Consider the following 21,721-nt stretch of genomic DNA (forward strand, 5'->3'; position numbering starts at 1 on the left):
ATACATCAACTGGCAACCCTCTATGTTGACCTTTAGATTATTGGTTAGGCTACAGGGAAATGCATGAGCTTTCAGGCCTATAGGCCTAATATAATATATATATATTGAAGCGGCTCAGGTGTAGCCTAATCCAATGGTTTAATACTCGGTAGGTTTATTGATTGTACATACATATGAAAGTAATGTCAATATGTAGCCCAATCTAGCTATCATATAATCTGGTGCATTTGACAATTTGGTGCATCTCGGTTTTCATAAAAATAAAATTGAATCCTTGCTTCCCTTGTATACAACATTGCAAACTTTTTTAGGCTATTTATATTTAACAATTACGTTTTCAGCGTTCACAGAGAGACAGAAACATCTTCATTCTATGTTTAGCGGAAATCTAACGACGCACTTTGCTGTTCTCAGAGTGCTCTGAGGCAGGCGTTATAGTACGAGCGTTTTCAAGTGCAACGTTAATAAAGACGATTTTGGGAAGCTGCTCGGAAATTGAAAGATTACCTTATGAAGGTTATATCGATGAATTTAGCCTTAAGATGCTTTTTGGAAACCGGGCCCTGGCTCTTATAGGAACCAGAGGTTTTCCTGGTCAGGTTGCATGGTCAAGAACACTTTGGGCCCTAAGACGGGAACATACTGTTGATCTTGGGGTGAATCTGGTACATGGATTCCTTGCAGATGTACTGGATTATAGAACCGAACAGGGTGCTGTTGCTAGAGCTCTCGAAGATGACGTCACCCATGGCAACCTCCCCAGGAGTCCCACAATCCACCACTGAGAGAGGAAGGAGAGGAAAAAGAGTATTAGCAAATACTGTATGGTTTGAAGAAATGGATCGACAACTGGACAAGGGTTAAAGAGGAAACATGGGACGTGAGCAGCACAAACATGTCATTAGATCGGCAGATATAATTTATTCTCCATGTACTTGATAATATTAATGATTTTTTTAATGACTTCAGGGTTCTCCACAGGATTTTTAAAAACACAATCAGTCCCACCGCGACACCGGCGCGATTTGGACTTCTAACCCCAAATCTAACCCTTGTGTGTTTAAGCTAAAGACTTCTGGTTTATACCATTGGATCTTTTCTTCTGCATCCGTTGGTACCAACCATTAGTCTGTGTGATTAAGGGGGGCTGAGCTAGAGTGGTGTTTGTGAGATAAGGAAAATGACGGATCCCGAAAATGACATACCCAAACTGCCTGTAGCTTAGGACCTGAAGCAAGGATATGCATATTCCTGAAACCATTTGATTGAAACACTTTGAAGTTTGAGGAAATGTAAAATTAATGTAGGAGAATTTGTTCTTTTTTTGTACCATCATTGTAACAGCGTTCTTCGTTTGTCAAAAGAGAGTCGGACCGAAATGCTTAGTGGTTACTCATGACTTTAATAGAAAAAGTGACACATGAAAATACTATACAAAATACAAAACAACAAACGGAACGTGAAACCTAATTACAGCCTATCTGGTGAAACTACACAGAGACAGGAACAATCACCCACAAAATACAAAGCGAAACCAGGCTACCTAAATACGGTTCCCAATCAGAGACAACGAGAATCACCTGACTCTGATTGAGAACCGCCTCAGGCAGCCAAGCCTATACAACACCCCTAATCAGCCGCGATCCCACATACTACAAACCCCAATACGAACATACAATATAACATAAACCCATGTCACACCCTGGCCTGATCAAATAATAAAGAAAACACAAAATACTATGACCAAGGCGTGACAGAACCCCCCCCCCTAAGGTGCGGACTCCCGGACGCACCTCAAAACCATAGGGAGGGTCCGGGTGGGCGTCTGTCCATGGTGGCGGTCCTGGCTCGGGACGTGGACCCCACTCCATTAAAGTCATAGTTCCCCCCCTTCGCGTCCTGGGATAATCCACCCTCGCCGCCGACCATGGCCTAATAGTCCTCACCCAGAACCCCACAGAACTGAGGAGCAGCTCGTGACTGAGGGGCAGCTCGGGACTGAGGGGCAGCTCGAGACTGAGGGGCAGCCCGGAACTGAGGGGCAGCCCGGAACTGAGGGGCAGCCCGGAACTGAGGGAAGCCCAGTACTGAGAGAAAGCCCAGTACTGAGAGGAAGCCCAGTACTGAGATGAAGCTCAGGCAGGTAGTAGGCTCCGGTAGATCCTGGCTAACTGGCGGATCTGGAAGATTCTGGGGTTGACTGGCAGATCTGGAAGAGACTGGTTGACTGGCAGATCTGGAAGAGACTGGTTGACTGGCAGATCTGGAAGAATCTGGTTGACTGGCAGATCTAGCTGCTCTATGCAGACTGACAGCTCCTTGCAGACTGACAGCTCTGGCTGCGTCATGCAGACTGACAGATCCTGGCCGACTGGCAGATCCTGGCCGACTGGCAGATCCTGGCCGACTGGCAGATCCTTTGCCGACTGGCAGATCCTTTGCCGACTGGCACTTCTGGCGGATCCTGGCTGACTGGCACTTCTGGCGGATCCTGACTGACTGGCACTTCTGGCGGATCCTGGCAGACTGGTGGATCCAGGCTGACTGGTGGATCTAACTGATCCTGACAGACTGGCGGTGCTGGGCAGACTGGTCGGCGCTGGGCAGACTGGCGGCGCTGGGCAGACTGGCGGCGCTGGGCAGACTGGCGGCGCTGGGCAGACTGGCGACGCTGAGCAGACTGGCGACGCTGGGCAGACTGGTGGCGCTGGCGGCGCTGGGCAGACTGGCGGCACTGGCGGCGCTGGGCAGGCGGGAGACTCCGGCAGCGCAGTAGAGGAGAAAGGCGCTGGCTGCGCTGAACAGGCGAGGCGCACTGAAAGCCTGGTGCGTGGTGCTGGAACTGGTGGTACTGGATCGAGGACACGCACAGGCAGCCTGGTGCGTGGAGCTGCTACCGGAGGACTGGAGTGTGGAGGTGGCACAGGATGGGCTAGAACGTGAAGGCGTACTGGAGATCTTGAGAGCAGTGTTGGCACAGGACGTGCAAGGCTAGGGATGTGCACAGGAGGCTTAGTGCGTGAGGCTGGCACATTTTTCACCAGCCGACTAACACACACCTCAGGACGAGTATGGAGCGCTGACCCAGGTGCCATCAAATCCCCGACACGCTCAGTTGGACGAATCTTGTACCTAAAGCACCAAGCTAGCAACTCCCTCATTACTCTCTCCTCCACTTTCCCCATTAACTCCTTCCTAGTCTCTGCTTCGCTCACCTCTAACACCGGCTCTGGTTCTGGTCTCCTCCTTGGCTCCTCACGATAAACAAGGAGAGTTGGCTCAGGTCTATCTCCTGACTCAGCCATACTCTCCCTGAGCCCCCCCCCAATAAATTTTTGGGGCTGGTTCTCAGGCTTCCATCCGCTACGCCGTGCTGCCTCCTCATATCTGCGCCTCTCAGCTTTCACCGCCTCCAGTTCTTCCTTGGGGCGGCGATATTCTCCAGGCTGAGCCCAGGGTCCTTTACCGTCCAGTTCTTCCTCCCATGTCCATTTCTTCAGGTGGTGCAGCCTCTCCCACTGCAGCTGCTCTTCACGATTAACAGGGAGAGTAGGCTCAGGTCTGACTCCTGACTCTGCTACTCTCTCCCTGAGCCCCCCCCCCCAATAAATATTTGGGGGTGACTTTCGGGTTTCGCTCTGCACCGCCGTCTCTTTCTTTTCGATTATATTCGCCTATAGCCCTCTTCGCATTGCTCCAGCGAATCCCAGGCGGGCACCTGCACTCTCTCTGGGTCGGCCGCCCACCTGTCGATTTCTTCCCACGTCGTATACTCCATGCCTCTGCTGTCCATAACATCCTCCTTTCGCTGCTGCCTGTTAACACGCTGCTCGGTCCGAGTGTGGTGGGTGATTCTGTAACGGCGTTCTTCGTTTGTAGAATGAGAGTCGGACCGAAATGCAGCGTAGTGGTTACTCATGACTTTAATAGAAAAAGTGACACATGAAAATACTATACAAAATACAAAACAACAAACGGAACGTGAAACCTAATTACAGCCTATCTGGTGAAACTACACAGAGACAGGAACAATCACCCACAAAATACAAAGCGAAACCAGGCTACCTAAATACGGTTCCCAATCAGAGACAACGAGAATCACCTGACTCTTATTGAGAACCGCCTCAGGCAGCCAAGCCTATACAACACCCCTAATCAGCCGCGATCCCACATACTACAAACCCCAATACGAACATACAATATAACATAAACCCATGTCACACCCTGGCCTGATCAAATAATAAAGAAAACACCAAATACTATGACCAAGGCGTGACAATCATCTTTGAAATACAAGAAAAAGGCCATAATGTATTATTCCAAACCAGGCACAATTTATATTTTGCCCACTAGATGGCAGCAGTGTATGTGCAACGTTTTAGACTGATCCAATGAACCATTGCATTTATGTTCAAAAGTTTGTATCAAAACTGCCCAAATGTTCCTAATTGGTTAATTAATAAATTTGTATGTTCATAACTGTGCACTCTCCTCAAACAATAGCATTGTATCCTTTCACTATAATAGCTACTCTTTATTGGACAGTCAGTTAGATTAACAAGAATTTAAGCTTTCTGTCAATATCAGATATGTCTATGTCCTGGGAAATGTTCGTATTACTTACAACCTCATGCTAATCGCATTAGCCTACGTTCGCTCAACCATCCCGCTGAGGACACACCGATCCTGTTAGAGTTTGAAAAAAACATCCGTAGAGTCCGAAATGGTTTGTGCTACAAACTATTAATGAAAAGCAGAGACTCTCACGAACATGCACATGTAACTTTTAACAAGAAACACCTGTTAATTGAAATGCATTCCAGGTGACTACCTCATGAAGCTGGTTGAGATAATGCCAACAGTGTGCAAAGCTATCATCAGGGGAAAGGGTGTCTACTTTGAAGAATCTCAAATATAAAATATATTTTGATTTGTTTAACACTTTTTGGATACTACATGATTCCATGTGTAATTTCATAGTTTTGATGTCTTCACTATTATTCTACAATGTAGAAAATAGTAAAAATAAAGAAAAACACTTGAATGATTAGATGTGTCCAAACCTTTGACTTGTACTGTACATTCATTTTTATTAGGTTTTTGCTTTGACTGACCTATTTCAGTCAATACAATTCATGAATGTAACTGTTTATGTAAAAACTTTGTGAGGCTAAATATAATGGCTGGAAATGCAGATAAATTAAAAGCACAGAGATTTTTGCATTTTTGAACACCTGTAACTGCCATTTCCTTCTTTCAATTTTGACATAGTGGTGCAGCCAGTCCACAAGGTGACGCAGCGCCTTTCTTACATTCTTTGGGGAAAACCCGGACTATTACAGACTACTGAATGGATGGGAGTCTGATGATCACCAATAACATGACTAATAGAAGAGAGATGAGCCAATGGGAGAAAGCATATTGTAGTGGAACTGTACCTCTCGTCATGTGCTCATGACGCTAAAGAATTCAGTCCACCATAGAGGTTGTGAAATAAATATGGCATGCTTCTCTTTCTGCTCTGAGATTCTATTTTCTAAGCTGTGGTTATTCAATTGAGTTTGTATTGGGCTCCCGAGTGGCGCACCAGTCTAAGGCTCTGCATCTCAGTGCAAAAGGGATCACTACAGTCCCTGGTTCAAATCCAGGCTGTTTCACATCTGGCTGTGATTGGGAGTCCCATAGGGTGGCGCACAATTGGCCCAGCGTTGGTCAGGGTAGGCTGTCATTGTAAATAAGAATTTGTTCTTAACTGGCTTGCCTAGTTAACTAAATAAATTATTACAGTGAAATAAACACAAACACACTGAATAAGAAAGATTCCAGAGTTTATTGCAGTGTGTGATGTCACACTCCAGAGTCAACAGTACAGTGTGATGAGGGAGACAAGGGGAAAAGATTCCTTATGACTTCCTACAATTGCTTTTCTCTCATTGACAATGCAAGGAGTGATCTAGAGAAGCACTGAACTTGAAGACAACAAGTCTGTACAGGGACACTGGTTAGATGTCACTGCATGGCTTTAGTACAGTATCTGATTTCTTAGAATGCTGGGCAGAGATCGACGGCTCCTCCGAGATTCAATTTCTGGATGGCGGTGGATGAGAGGAGTAGGGAAAGAGGGAGAGAGAGAATATGGAGAGAGGGAAAGAGGAGACAGAGTACTGTACAATGCAAATATATACACAGAAGGCAGAATACAATGAAAGGACCAGGAAGTTCCTATGTGATATAGAGGCCTCATTAAACATTACATTAATATGATACTCGGATTGAAATCCAATCTACACTGAACCAAATTCTATGCCATACAACACACAAAAACATGCAGGCGCACACACACATTATCACTTACTTTCACAAAGTGGGACAAAACTGTTCCATGAGCCATCTTTCTGACACTCGATCTGAAAGTGCTCCAGTTCCTCTCCATCCTTTCAGAAAGAGAGAGAGAGGAAAAATACAATTGATCAACAAAATGTAGCATTTTTCAAACAGCTAAAACAGCTTTTTCCTGCATCACTATGCATAATTCTATGTAAAAAAAAAGTGATATATATTAAGTGGGGAGAGCAAGTATTTGATACACTGCCGATTTAGCAGGTTTTCCTACTTACAAAGCATGTAGAGTGTCACGGTCGTCCTCCTCTTCATCTGAAGAGGAGAGGCGAGAAGGATCAGAGGACCAAAACGCAGCGTGGTATGTGTTCATAGTGAATATTTAATTAAAGAAAGTACTGAACAAAAACAATAAACAAATAACGACCGTGAAGCTACAAATGAGACCTGTGCTGACACAAGCCACTAACATAGACAATCACCCACAAACAAACAGTGCATCCCAGGCTACCTAAGTATGATTCTCAATCAGAGACACCTAATGACACCTGCCTCTGATTGAGAACCATACTAGGCCGAAACATACAACTAGCCAAATCATAGAAAAACAAACATAGACTGCCCACCCAACTCACGCCCTGACCATACTAAATAAATACAAAACAAAGGAAATAAAGGTCAGAACGTGACAGTACCCCCCCCCCCCAAAGGTGCGGACTCCGGCCGCAAAACCTTAACCTATAGGGGTGGGTCTGGGTGGGCGTCTGTCCGCGGTGGCGACTCTGGAGCGGGACGCGGACCCCACTTTACCATCGTCTTAGTCCGCCTCATTGTCCGCCTCCGTGGCTTCCTAACCACGGCAACCCTTCCAATTGACCCCACCGGACAGAGGGGCGGAAGCTCGGGACAGAGGGGCGGAAGCTCGGGACAGAGGGGCGGGAGGCTCCGGCTGCGCCGGACAGGCGGGAGGCTCCGGCTGCGCTGGACAGGCGGGAGACTCCGGGAGCGCCGGACAGACAGGCCCACCTGTAGGGAGGCGACAGAGAAACAGCCTGGTGCGTGGGGCTGCCCCAGGACCCACAAGGCTGGGGAGACCTCCAGGAGGCCTGGCGTTAGGAGGAGGCACCTGAAGGACCGGGCGGTGGGGGAGCACTGGAGCTCTGGTGCGCAGCCTTGGCACCACTCCCCCAGGCTGGATCCCTACTCTAGCCCGGACCCTCCAGAGTGCAGGCACAGGTTGAACCGGGCTGTGGGTAAGCACGGGAGATCTTGTGCCTACTACGCGCACCTCTCCCTTAGGCTCCACTCCCACATTTGCCCGGCACGAGCGGAGCACAGGCATAGGACGCACTGCACCCTCCCAGCGCCCCGGAGACACAGCACGCAGAGCCGGCGCAGGATACCCTGGCCCGAAACGGCGTACCGGCGACCAGACACGCTGAGCAGGCACCATATGCCCTGGCTGGATGCCCACACTCACATGACACTCTCGGGGGGCTACCCTATAGCGTACCGGGCTATTGGCACGTACTGGCGACACCGTGCGCTTAACCGCATAACACGGTGCCTGCCCAGTAACGCACTGCTTATAATAAGCACGAGGAGTGAGCTCAGGTCTGCTACCTGGCTTAGCCCCACACCTCGTGTGCCTCCTCCCAAAATTTTTTTGGGGCTGCCTCTCGTACCTGTCGCGATGCCGTGCTGCCTCCTCATATCGCCGCCGCTCAGCTTTCGCTGCCTCCAGCTCTGCTTCGGGGCGGCGATATTCCCCAGCCTGTGCACAGGGTCCCTCTCCGTTCAATATCTCCTCCCATGTCCAGGAGTCCTGTGATGCTGGCCGCTGTTGTTGCTGCTGCCGCTGCTGTCGTCGCTGTCCTTTACAGTTGAAGTGTACCTATGATAAAAATTACAGACCGCTTGGTCCTTGGTTGGTGGGTGATTCTGTCATTGTGTTTGTGGCACCAGATAGGACTGTTTCGGTTTTTTCACGTTTCTTGTTTTGTAGATTGTTGTACTTTCATCTTTATTAAAGATGTACAAAACTAACCACGCTGCATTTTGGTCCGCCTCTCTTTCCCCAGAAGAAAACCATGACATAGAGGTCTGTAATTTGTATCATAGGTACACTTCAACTGTGAGAGATGGAATCTAAAACAAAAATGCAAATGAATTACTTAAAAATCATACAATGTGTTTTTCTGGATTTTTGTTTTAGATTCCATCTCTCACAGTTGAAGTGTACCTATGATAAAAATTACAGACCTCTACATGCTTTAGTAGGAAAAGTAGGAAAACCTGCAAAATCGGCAGTGTATCAAATACTTGTTCTCCCCACTGTATATATACACACAGGTCTTTTTTTCTGCATATCTAAGCATATCTCTTGAGCTGTCTGTGTCCTCCTGACTGGTTATTTTTTTAAAGAAACAAAATATGCATCTCTACTAAAATCTGGGTGAAATACTGAAAGGAATGTGAGTCTTATTCAGTACATAAGTTATTGCTTGCTTTCTAAAGTCTACCAAACTTGTCAGCAGGCATGCCAGCTAAGATAGTTAGACAAGCTTGCTACTCTAACTTGATTGATAGCCTGAATTGCTTCTTGATAGCTAGTTATGAGCTGGGAACCTATCTGGGCTAGTTAAAGCCGACTAGCTAAAATTGCTAAGTGGCTAATACTATTACATACTGTAAGTCAAATCTGAGGGGGCCCCTGTGCACACTTCTGGTCATGGGGTCGATTCCTACTGGAGCCACCCATACGAAAATGTATGCAAACATGACTGTAAATCACTTTGAAGGAGAAGGAGACAAGTAATAGAAAAATACATAAAAAAGAAAGGGACCCATATTTTCAACACTACACCACCTTCCCCGTGTGAGGACAAGGGCACTGAGCCTTTTTCTAAAATGTTTTATGAGATTGGAGAACACATTGAGAGGGATCTTAGACAATTCCTCCATACAGAATACTTCCAGATCCTTGATATTCTTTGGCATGCGCTTATGGACTGTCCTCTTTAATTCAAACCCCAGGTTTTCAATGGGGTTGATGTACGGAGACAGCCCAAAGGCTGGCAGATAGCGATATTAAGTAATTTAATCTAAACCTCCAAAGGGAATGTGTGCAACCTGTCAAGGTCCTAAATGATATCATAACCACCATCGTGCAGCCGTCTTCATCGACCTGGGCAAGGCTTTAGACTCTGTCAATCACCGTATTCTTATCGGCAGACTCAACAGCCTTGGTTTCTCAAATGACTGCCTCGCCTGGTTCACCAACTACTTCTCAGATATAGTTCAGTGTGTCAAATCGGAGGGCCTGTTGTCAGGACCTCTGGCAGTCTCTATATGGGAGCTACAGGGTTCAATTCTCGGGCCGACTCTTTTCTCTGTATATATCAATGATGTCGCTCTTGCTGCGGGTGACTCTTTGATCCACCTCTATGCAGACGCCGCCATTCTGTGTACATATGGCCCTTCTTTGGACACTGTTAACAAACCTCCAAACGAGCTTCAATGGCATACAACACTCCTTCCGTGGTCTCCAACTGCAGAAGGACGGGGTCCTTCTGTAGCTCAGTTGGTAGAGCATGGCGCTTGTAACGCCAGGGTAGTGGGTTCGATCCCCGGGACCACCCATACGTAGAATGTATGCACACATGACTGTAAGTCGCTTTGGATAAAAGCGTCTGCTAAATGGCATATATTACATATATATATCTTAAATGCTAGTAAAACGAAATGCATGCTCTTCAACCGATCGCTGCCCGCACCCGCCCGCCCGGCTAGAATCACTACTATTGACGGTCCTGACTCAGAATATGTGGACAACTTTAAATACCTAGGTGTCTGGCTAGACTGTAAACTCTCCTTCCAGACTCATATTAAGCATCTCCAATCCAAAATTAAATCTAGAATCGGCTTCCTATATTGCAACAAAGCCTCCTTCACTCATGCCAAACATAACCTCGTAAAACTGACTATCCTACCGATCCTTGACCTGTATGCTGTCGTTGGCTGATCCTCGCTACATATTCGTCGCCAAACCCACTGGTTCCAGGTCATCTATAAGTCTTTGCTAGGTAAAGCTCTGCCTTATCTCAGCTCACTGGTCACCATAGCAACACCCACCCGGAAAATTTCACTGGTCATCCCCAAAGTTAACACCCCATTTCGCCGCCTTTCCTTACAGTTCTCTGCTGCCAATGACTGGAACGAATTGCAAAAATCGCTGAATTTGGAGACGTATATCTCCCTCACTAACTTTAAAGCATCAGCTGTTAGAGCAGCTTACCGATCGCTGCAGCTGTACACAGCCCATCTGTAAATAGCCCATCCAACCAACTACTTACCTCATCCCATATGTTTTTTTTCTGCTCTTTTGCACAATATTTCTACTTGCACATCTATCCAGCGTTAATTGCCAAATTGTAATTACTTCGCCACTATGGCCAATTTATTGCCTTACCTCCTTACTTAATTTGCACACAGTGTATACAGATTTTTCTATTGTGTTATTGACTGTACGTTTGTTTATCCCATGTGTGTCACGCCTTGGTCTTAGTATTTTGTGTTTTCTTTATTATTTGGTCAGGCCAGGGTGTGACATGGGTTTATGTTGTATTTCGTATTGGGGTTTTTGTATTATTGGGATTGCGGCTGAGTAGGGGTGTTGTATGGGCTTGGCTGCCTGAGGCTGTTCTCAATCAGAGTCAGGTGATTCTCGTTGTCTCTGATTGGGAACCGTATTTAGGTAGCCTGGTTTCGCTTTGTATTTCGTGGGTGATTGTTCCTGTCTCTGTGTAGTTTCACCAGATAGGCTGTATTAGGTTTCACGTTCCGTTTGTTGTTTTGTATTTTGTATAGTTATTTCATGTGTCACTTTTTCTATTAAAGTCATGAGTAACCACTACGCTGCATTTCGGTCCAACTCTCTTCCTACAAACGAAGAACGGCGTTACAATGTGTAACTCTGTGTTGTTGTTTTTGTCACACTGCTTTGCTTTATCTTGGCCAGGTCGCAGTTGTAAATGAGAACTTGTTCTCAACTGACTGCAAAGGCTATAGTTTCCTCCTTAGTCTGATTTAAAGGCAAGAAGTGTGTTGTGTACCGTGTTTAGCCAATCAGGTTTTCCCCCTGGCTTGATAAAAGTTGTCCTCACTGAACAGTTTTTAATAACACGTATTGGATTTGTTGGCATGAACTCATTTACAGAACATTATTCATAGTTTCACATAAAGTGAAATTATAAAGTAGAATTCATATATTCTTTTCAGATGCAATTCAGATGCTCTCTCTCTCTCTCTCTCTCTCTCTCTCTCTCTCTCTCTCTCTCTCTCTCTGTCTCTCTCTCTCTCTCTCTCTCTCTCTCTCTCTCTCTCTCTCTCTCTCTCTCTCTCTCTCTCTCTCTCTCTCTCTCTCTCTCTCTCTCTCTCTCTCTCTCTCTCTCTCTCTCGTATGCACTACCCTCTGTAGTGCCTTTCGGTCGGAGGCCGAGTATTTGCCATACCAGGCGGTGACACTCTCGATGGATTGTATCGAACACGTTCGATTGGAGAACCATCTAATGAGTGAACATGTAGTTCATCTGAAACATTCTTACGAGAGATTAAAAACATGTATTTAGTTTTGCCAGTATGAAGTAAAAGTTTTAAATCTGCAAGGGATTCCTGTATAGCTATACAATCTAACTGTAATTTTGACAAAGCCAGATCAACAGTCGGGGTAATAGCATGTATAGCATGTATGATAGTATCATAAAAAAATAAACGTCCCTTTATCAGAACCCTGTTTCTGTGTTATATTCATATGCTTTTCTAATGACCAATTTCTGTGTTCATGAAATGACTGATTGAACGAATCCTCACTATCAGTATCTGCAATTTGGCAGTATGCCCAGAACCTTGTTTTGAGAAAGGGATATCTCAGTTTCAAGGTCTCAGCTTAGAGAGAAGAAGCCTTGTGAGGTATTGGTCTGTCACACGCATGACCCTGTATTGGTCGGTCACATGAATGAAGCAAATGTTAATGATGAATTAATTATGAATCATGAATAAGCTAAATCCTGGAAATATAACTTGTCTGTATATAAGGGAACTAACGGGACTGCCCCGGGAATTGCTCCTGATCGACAGGATCCTGATCTAACCTCCCCACCATGCTGATAATAAAGAATGATTCATTTAAGATTGACTTCGAATGTCCCTATGTAGAATTTCCACAACAATAGTCTTAAAGAATAGCTTTGACTGTGATTTCTCTGATCATTCAGCAGGTTTCCCCTATCAGCATCCAGCCCAATATCATTGTGAATAAGCTTAGAAGTTCTTTCAAAGAGATAGCCCGCTGAAATAAAATGGTGATTAAATGCATCAATGATGGCATTTTTTCCCATAATGAGACCAGTGTCTGAATTAATTTGTTGTGACAGAGAGGAGGAAATCAATCCCTTCAGGGTTTAGCCAGGTTCCCATTACAATCCGAAAGAGCGGTTACATAATAATCAGATTTAGCCTTTCTGATTTGTGACTCACCACCTGGAATCAGTCTCATGTAGCAAAATGTGAAGATGTGTTTTTGACATGGGATAAAAGTAGAGACTCAGAGGTACAAAATGGTAAAACATACACTGCACTTGAGGAACAATGGGAAAGAAATTCTGCTTTGAAAGTTGATCACCTTGTAAACTCACTTTTAAGAAAATCGCCTTTGAATGTTTTGCTATCGAGTGAAGAGATCTTCTTTGTCTATACACATTCAGCATTGTTCACACCCTCTTAAGCTTTAGCCCCACCCATCTCAGAGCACTCTCGGAGTGCACACTTGATGCTCTGGCCGATGATTTGTTTACCTCTGGACAACATGAAAACAGCCGAAACAGCTCAGCTGGCAACTTTTTTGCAGATGTTTACTGACACCAGTCATATTTAATGGGTGTTGTACACAAGTCATGTAACGTTAGCTAACGAGCCAGCCAGATAACGTTAGATAGTTAAACAACAATGAACAAAGTGCCAACAATGCCTAACATTAGGCTCTAACTAGAAAAGCAAACAGCTCTGGGAAACTAATAATAACATCCGCTAGGGAGCCAGCCAGCTAAAGTTAGCCAGCTAGCTAACAGTTCACATTAGCTTAAGACATATAGCTAGCTGGCTAGCTAGTAAGCTAAACAATGAATCAGAAGGCTTCAGATAATAACTACAGAATGAAGCCAACCTCAGCGTAAGCTTTGGTTGCGAATGGTATGAACTTTGAACTCTTATTCGCTACAGAAGTGATACCTCCTAGCCGTTGAGTTAGCAACAGCAGCTGCAAACGCGGGCTAGGAAAGAATAGACAGAGTATTCCGTCTACCACACAAAGATGTTACTACAACGTATTTAATTTACCACACCACCAGAGACATTCTTCCGAGGACAGGCAGATCTGTTGGCCAACACGACCAGCATCTACGACCAACAGCTCAGAGTAAATATTTATTGCATTTTCCTTTTCCAAATGGGCGATAATTTAGAAAGCATAAGATTCTGTATTTACGATAAAGTAGCTGCCTACGGCCCGATAGAGACGTCGCTTCTCCCTTTGTTCTTCAGTCTTCCTGCTCTTTCACTCAAACCCAGCCCCCTTTTCTTTGTGTAACCAGCTGTAATATCTGTTCCATCCGCTAAGGACGTTTTCCTTTATGACATAATTTGTAATCAAGGTATGATTCATTCTGTGTATATGTAATTCTGTATGATTAGTTAGGTATTTAGTAAATAAATAATTAAACACAATTTTGTATTGCTGACTCAACTTGTTAGCCAGGGTTCGTGAAGATAACCAAGAATTTACACATTTCAGATGAGGCTAAAATAAGGTGACGAATAATATTGACTGCTATTGATGTAAAATATTACTAGGTCTTCAAGAGTTTATTCGGAAGATAACAGCTCTATAAATATTATTTTGTGGTGCCCCGACTTTCTAGTTAATTACATTTACATGATTAGCTCAATCAGGTAATATTAATTACAGAGAAAGGATAGCCAAAGACACGACATATATGAAAGGTTTTATTTTAACAAATCTTTGGGCTAATCCAGAGACTGAGGTGGCCTTTTCAAATCTTGACGTTATGGTCAATGAACCATTTCTTTGTGGATTTCGATGTGTGTTGGGGCTATTGTTTTACAAGAAGATCCACGTGGGGCCAAGTTTCAGCCTCCTGGCAGAGGTAACCAGGTATTTGGCTAAAATGTCTTGGTACTTGGTGAAGTTCCTGATGCCATTTACCTTAACAATGGCCCTAGGACCAGTGGAAGCTTAATATCCCCACGACATAAAAGATGCACCACCATATTTTACAGTAGAGTTATGAGGTTATTTTCTGCATAGCAGCTTTCTTTTGACACCAAACCCACCACTGGCATGCGTCACCAAATACATGTATTTTCATGTCATCTGATCTGTCACGCCTTAGAGATCCTTTTTATGTCTCTATTTTGGTTTGGTCAGGATGTGAGTTGGGGTGGGCATACTATGTTTTGTGTTCTATGTTTTCTATTTCTATTCTATTTCAATCAGGGACAGCTATCTATCGTTGTCTCTGATTGGGAACCATACTTAGGTACCCTTTTTCCCACCTGTGTTTGTGGGAGGTTGACTCTGTTTAGAGCACTTTGCTTTTGAGCTTCACGGTTTATGTTTGTAGTGTTTAGTGTTTTGTTTGGCGTCATTTTGATTAAAATAAAGAAAATTCCCGCTCACCACGCTGCACTTTGGTCCTCTCCTTCCAAGAGCTGAGACATGATCATAGGACCGATTCCTATTGAAGTGCCAATGGCATTCAGCAAACTCCTGGTGTTTACATTTGTTGGTTGCGCTCAATAAAGTATTTTTCTTTCTTTCTGGCAACCCTTACAAAGAGCCTATTGGCATGGAGGGGGTGTCGAATTGTACATTTAGAGACTTGGTGACCTGAAGATGCGACCAAATTCTGTAAAGCTCAACAGTGGCCCTTGGACTTTTCTTTGCCTCCCGAACGATCTTCCTCATTGTTGTGCGTGGGGACAAGAAACGCATACGTTCAATACCAGGAAGATGTGGTGTGTGTGACCCGAGATAGAGATAGCCTGGAAGAGTTATGAATAATGCCTCATTGTCTCATCTTCCTGGCATCTGGGAAACTAAGCCGGGTTGGGGGTAAAACATCATCCTGTGTAGATAACCAAGGTGGCTTATGGGAAATGGAACCAGTCTAACTAAACATTTTTAGGTCCTATATAATATCAGTTTTTTTTATTTCAGTTAGGCTGCTCAGCTCAACAGTCAAGACTGTGACCAATGACCAAGTCTCTCTCAGTACTGAATTTCCACGACACACATCCAGCCGTGATCTATGTTCTCGCTGTGTCTGAATCCTGGCTTAGGAAGACCACCAAAAATTCTGAAATTTTAATTCCAAACTACAACATTTTCAGACAAGATAGAACTGCCAAAGGGGGCGGTGTTGCAATCTACTGCAAAGATAGCCTGCAGAGTTCTGTTCTACTATCCAGATCTGTACCCAAACAATTTGAACTTCTACTTTTAAAAATCCACGTCTCTAAAAACAAGTCTCTCACCGTTGCAGCCTGCTATAGACCACCCTCTGCCCCCAGCTGTGCTCTGGACACCATATGTGAACTGATTGCCCCCCATCTATCTTCAGAGCTTGTGCTGCTAGGCGACCTAAACTGGAACATGCTTAACACCCCAGCCATCCTACAATCTAAACTTGATGCCCTCAATTTCACACAAATTATCAATGAACCTACCAGGTACCCCCCCAAAGCCCTAAAACACGGGCACCCTCATAGATATCATCCTAACCAACTTCCCCTCTAAATACACCTCTGCTGTCTTCAACCAAGATCTCAGCGATCACTGCCTCATTGCCTGCATCCGTAATGGGTCAGCGGTCAAACGACCTCCACTCATCACTGTAAAATGCTCCCTGAAACACTTCAGCGAGCAGGCCTTTCTAATCGACCTGGCCGGGGTATCCTGGAAGGATATTGATCTCATCCCGTCAGTAGAGGATGCCTGGATATTTTTTTTAAATGCCTTCCTGACCATCTTAAATAAACATGCCCCATTCAAGAAATTTAGCACCAGGAACAGATATAGCCCTTGGTTCTCCCTAGACCTGACTGCCCTTAACCAACACAAAAACATCCTATGGCGTTCTGCATTAGCATCGAACAGCCCCCGTGATATGCAGCTGTTCAGGGAAGCTAGAAACCGTTATACACAGGCAGTTAGAAAAGCCAAGGCTAGCTTTTTCAAGCAGAAATTTGCTTCCTGCAACACTAACTCAAAAAAGTTCTGGGACACTGTAAAGTCCATGGAGAATAAGAACACCTCCTCCCAGCTGCCCACTGCACTGAAGATAGGAAATACTGTCACCACTGATAAATCCACCATAATTGAGAATTTCAATAAGCATTTTTCTACGGCTGGCCATGCTTTCCACCTGGCTACTCCTACCCCGGTCAACAGCACTGCACCCCCAACAGCAACTCGCCCAAGCCTTCCCCATTTCTCCTTCTCCCAAATCCATTCAGCTGATGTTCTGAAAGAGCTGAAAAATCTGGACCCCTACAAATCAGCCGGGCTAGACAATCTGGACCCTTTCTTTCTAAAATTATCTGCCGAAATTGTTGCCACCCCTATTACTAGCCTGTTCAACCTCTCTTTCGTGTCGTCTGAGATTCCCAAAGTTTGGAAAGCAGCTGCGGTCATCCCCCTCTTCAAAGGGGGACACACTCTTGACCCAAACTGCTACAGACCTATATCTATCCTACCATGCCTTTCTAAGGTCTTCGAAAGCCAAGTCAACAAACAGATTACCGACCATTTCGAATCTCACCATACCTTCTCTGCAATCTGGTTTCAGAGCTGGTCATGGGTGCACCTCAGCCACGCTCAAGGTCCTAAACGATATCTTAACCGACATCGATAAGAAACATTACTGTGCAGCCGTATTCATTGATCTGGCCAAGGTTTTCGACTCTGTCAATCACCACATCCTCATCGGCAGACTCGACAGCCTTGGTTTCTCAAATGATTGCCTCGCCTGGTTCACCAACTACTTCTCTGATAGAGTTCAGTGTGTCAAATCGGAGGGTCTGCTGTCCGGACCTCTGGTAGTCTCTATGGGGGTGCCACAGGGTTCAATTCTTGGACCGACTATCTTCTCTGTATACATCAATGAGGTCGCTCTTGCTGCTGGTGAGTCTCTGATCCACCTCTACGCAGACGACACCATTCTGTATACTTCCGGCCCTTCTTTGGACACTGTGTTAACAACCCTCCAGGCAAGCTTCAATGCCATACAACTCTCCTTCCGTGGCCTCCAATTGCTCTTAAATACAAGTAAAACCAAATGCATGCTCTTCAACCGATCACTACCTGCACCTACCCGCCTGTCCAACATCACTACTCTGGACGGCTCTGACTTAGAATACGTGGACAACTACAAATACTTAGGTGTCTGGTTAGACTGTAAACTCTCCTTCCAGGCCCATATCAAACATCTCCAATCCAAAGTTAAATCTAGAATTGGCTTCCTATTTCGCAACAAAGCATCCTTCACTCATGCTGCCAAACATACCCTTGTAAAACTGACCATCCTACCAATCCTCGACTTTGGCGATGTCATTTACAAAATAGCCTCCAATACCCTACTCAACAAATTGGATGCAGTCTATCACAGTGCAATCCGTTTTGTCACCAAAGCCCCATATACTACCCACCATTGCGACCTGTACGCTCTCGTTGGCTGGCCCTCGCTTCATACTCATCGCCAAACCCACTGGCTCCATGTCATCTACAAGACCCTGCTAGGTAAAGTCCCCCCTTATCTCAGCTCGCTGGTCACCATAGCATCTCCCACCTGTAGCACACGCTCCAGCAGGTATATCTCTCTAGTCACCCCCAAAACCAATTCTTTCTTTGGCCGCCTCTCCTTCCAGTTCTCTGCTGCCAATGACTGGAACAAACTACAAAAATCTCTGAAACTGGAAACACTTATCTCCCTCACTAGCTTTAAGCACCAACTGTCAGAGCATCTCACAGATTACTGCACCTGTACATAGCCCACCTATAATTTAGCCCAAACAACTACCTCTTTCCCAACTGTATTTAATTTATTTATTTATTTTGCTCCTTTGCACCCCATTATCTTTATTTCTACTTTGCACATTCTTCCATTGCAAAACTACCATTCCAGTGTTTTACTTGCTATATTGTATTTACTTTGCCACCATGGCCTTTTTTGCCTTTACCTCCCTTCTCACCTCATTTGCTCACATTGTATATAGACTTGTTTATACTGTATTATTGACTGTATGTTTGTTTTACTCCATGTGTAACTCTGTGTCGTTGTATCTGTCGAACTGCTTTGCTTTATCTTGGCCAGGTCGCAATTGTAAATGAGAACTTGTTCTCAACTTGCCTACCTGGTTAAATAAAGGTGAAATAAAAAAATAAATAAAAAATTGGGAGTCCCATAGTGCGGTGCACAATGGGCACAGCGTCGTCTGGGATTGGCCAGGGGTAGGCCGTTATTGTAAATAAGAATGTGTTCTTAACTGACTTGCCTCTTGTAACTACCCATCCCGGATCCGGGAGCGTAATCATCAACTGGCACTAATTAGCATAACGCAACGGACATAAATATTACTAGAAAATATTAATATTCATGAAATCACAAGTGAAATATATTGAAACACAGCTTAGCCTTTTGTTAATCACCCTGTCATCTCAGATTTTGAAAATATGCTTTACAGCCAAAGCAAGACAAGCATTTGTGTAAGTTTATCGATAGCCTAGCATAGCATTATGCCTAGCGAGCAGCAGGCAACCTGGTCACGAAAATCAGAAAAGCAATCAAATTAAATAGTTTACCTTTGATGCGCTTCAGATGTTTTCACTCACAAGACTCCCAGTTAGATAGCAAATGTTCCTTTTTTTTCCAAAATATTATTTTTGCAGCCGAAATAACTCCGTTAGTTCTTCACGTTTGGCTGAGAATTCGACCGGAAATTGCGGTCACGACAACGCCGAAAAATATTCCAAATTAGCTCCATAATATCGACAGAAACATGGCAAACGTTGTTTATAATCAATCCTCAAGGTGTTTTTCAAATATCTATTCGATAATATATCAACCGGGACAGATGGCTTCTTAGTAGGAAAGAGAGAAACAATGGCCACATTTGTCCTTTACACACAAAACACTCTGAGAGACTTCAGCTGACCACTGACGCAATGTTGACGTTCAGGCTCATTTTTCAAAATAAATGCCTGAAACTATGTATTGTGACACTAGACACATTAGGGAAGCCATAGAAAAAAGGAATCTGGTTGATATCTCATTCACTGCTCAATAGGGACGCATGGGAACGCAGAGGTTTCTAAATAAGAGTCACTTCCTGATTGGATTTTTCTCAGGCTTTCGCCTGCAATATCAGTTCTGTTATACTCACAGACAATATTTTTACAGTGTTGGAAACTTTAGAGTGGTTTCTATCCTAAGCTGTCAATTATATGCATATTCTAGCATCTTGTCCTGACAAAATAACCCGTTTACTTAAGGAACGTTATTTTTCCAAAAATGAAAATAGTGCCCCCTAGATTCAAGAAGTTAAATAAAGGTTAAGTAAAAATATATAAAATAAATAAGACAGGGCCTTTAACTGCCTATTGAACGTATTGCGTTTGAGTTGTGGACTCCATGTGACTTTAAAAATCACAAAGGACTTAGGTTGATGCATCTGATAATGAGGACCTTACTTCCTAGACTAGATACCATCAAGATCTGGTTTATGCAGATGAATCCGGACATTGACTGAAACTTGGATCTCTGGGGACATTCTGGATTGATAATAATATTGATGGTTATAATGTGTTCATAACTGACAGACGGGGTTATCTGTCTTATTACTGAAATCCATTTCCTTTACCAAAATAGTTGATCTACTATCTTTAAGTCTTTGTCTGGGGAACAATGTATCCATAACTGTTACAGGAATCTACCGTCCTCCCTTAGCTAACCTTTGTGCACCAGAGGAGTTAACTAGTTTGTCATCTTCTTTTACTAAATCCAAGTTATTATCCTTGGTGACCGCTTTTTGACATCTCACACCTGGTCATAAATGTTATGCAGCAAAGGACTGTCTGGCTCTCTAGTATGAACCAAAGGAATATCTTTGTTCAGACTTGTGCCAGCCAAAAACTCTAACGTCCAAAAAGTTAACTTTGGAACAATATTTCTAACATCCAATTGGATGTGGGAAATGGTCAGTGAGTAGATGTAGAAATATCATATGTCAATGTCATATTGTGAGGTCATTAGAAAGGTTAGAAAGGAAATACTGTAATTTGAAAAGTATTTAAAGGTATGAAGTCTCCATCCAATACGTTGTGTAGACAATGTGAAAAATGACGAAGACATTTGTGTTCATATGGGAATGTGATTTTAGGAGCCATAAGAGAATATGCCAAAGATATGATTAGATGTTAAGTAGCCACATCCTGAGTGTGTCAGAAGGACGGAGCCGTCCCCTTTTGCCAGAGTGTTTTAAAAGGACTGGCAAAGAATAAACATCAGACCAGAAAGACGTGAGACTGTGGTCCACACGTTTAAATGGTTAGAAGAACTTGAATTTGCCAGACCACCGCCAGGCTGCAGTTTCGTGTGTAAAGTGGTTTGGAACTTGGACCATCTACCCGAGGAAGAGGAGAAGAAAACTCCCCTCTCAGACAATCACTGGTACAGCTAATTAGCTGTTCTTAGGAAACAGGCCATTTGAGACCGGACAACTAAGAAGAAGGACATTGTGACCTCTGGTGGACAATCAGAGCATGTACAAGTGGCCCACAGGAAAGGCTTACCAAACCAACATTCTTCCGGAGGGGGGCTAGTTCCGACAGAGAAACGGCAAACGGCATTCACACGTAAATACATTCATTATATTTTCCAAACGTATATCCACATTCATGTCCCTTTCTCTCACTCTTTTCCCCACCCCCTCCCCGTATGTGTAACAAGTCGTCATATCTTGTCAGTCCACTAGGGACCTTTGTCATGTAAGTGTATTCTGTGTTATTATTTAGTTAGTTAGTAAATAAATAATTAAACCAATGTGTGTAGGACTGAATGATGAGCAAAGCTGGGTTTTTTGCAGATCCAAGAAGATTACAACTGTTCAGAATGAGATTGATATGAGGTAATGATTAATAAGTGACTTATTGATATAACTTATACATCTTCTAGAGTTGAATTCAGGAGATGGTAACTTGTTTAACCTGTTAGTCCTATAGGGGCAGTATTTCATTTTTGGATAAAAA

The 21,721-nt window shown here is 44.2% G+C and overlaps 1 protein-coding gene across 3 annotated transcripts in view; it reads right to left on the reverse strand.

Moving 5' to 3' along the window:
- The window catches only part of masp1 (MBL associated serine protease 1), a 79,685-nt gene that overhangs the window by 5,010 nt on the left and 52,954 nt on the right, over positions 1-21,721 (reverse strand). For 2 of the 3 annotated variants that reach the window (XM_052491630.1, XM_035748318.2), the window contains 2 exons: positions 6,356-6,434; positions 644-781 (listed from right to left, as the gene is read on the reverse strand). In XM_052491630.1, coding sequence (XP_052347590.1) covers positions 644-781; positions 6,356-6,434 — 217 coding nt within the window. Of the gene's footprint in view, positions 1-643; positions 782-5,811; positions 6,088-6,355; positions 6,435-21,721 lie in introns of those variants that run through there. The other variant, XM_052491631.1, reaches the window with a different exon arrangement.

The sequence above is a fragment of the Oncorhynchus keta genome, chromosome 33 (assembly GCF_023373465.1).
Source record: "Oncorhynchus keta strain PuntledgeMale-10-30-2019 chromosome 33, Oket_V2, whole genome shotgun sequence".
Lineage (NCBI taxonomy): Eukaryota > Metazoa > Chordata > Actinopteri > Salmoniformes > Salmonidae > Oncorhynchus > Oncorhynchus keta.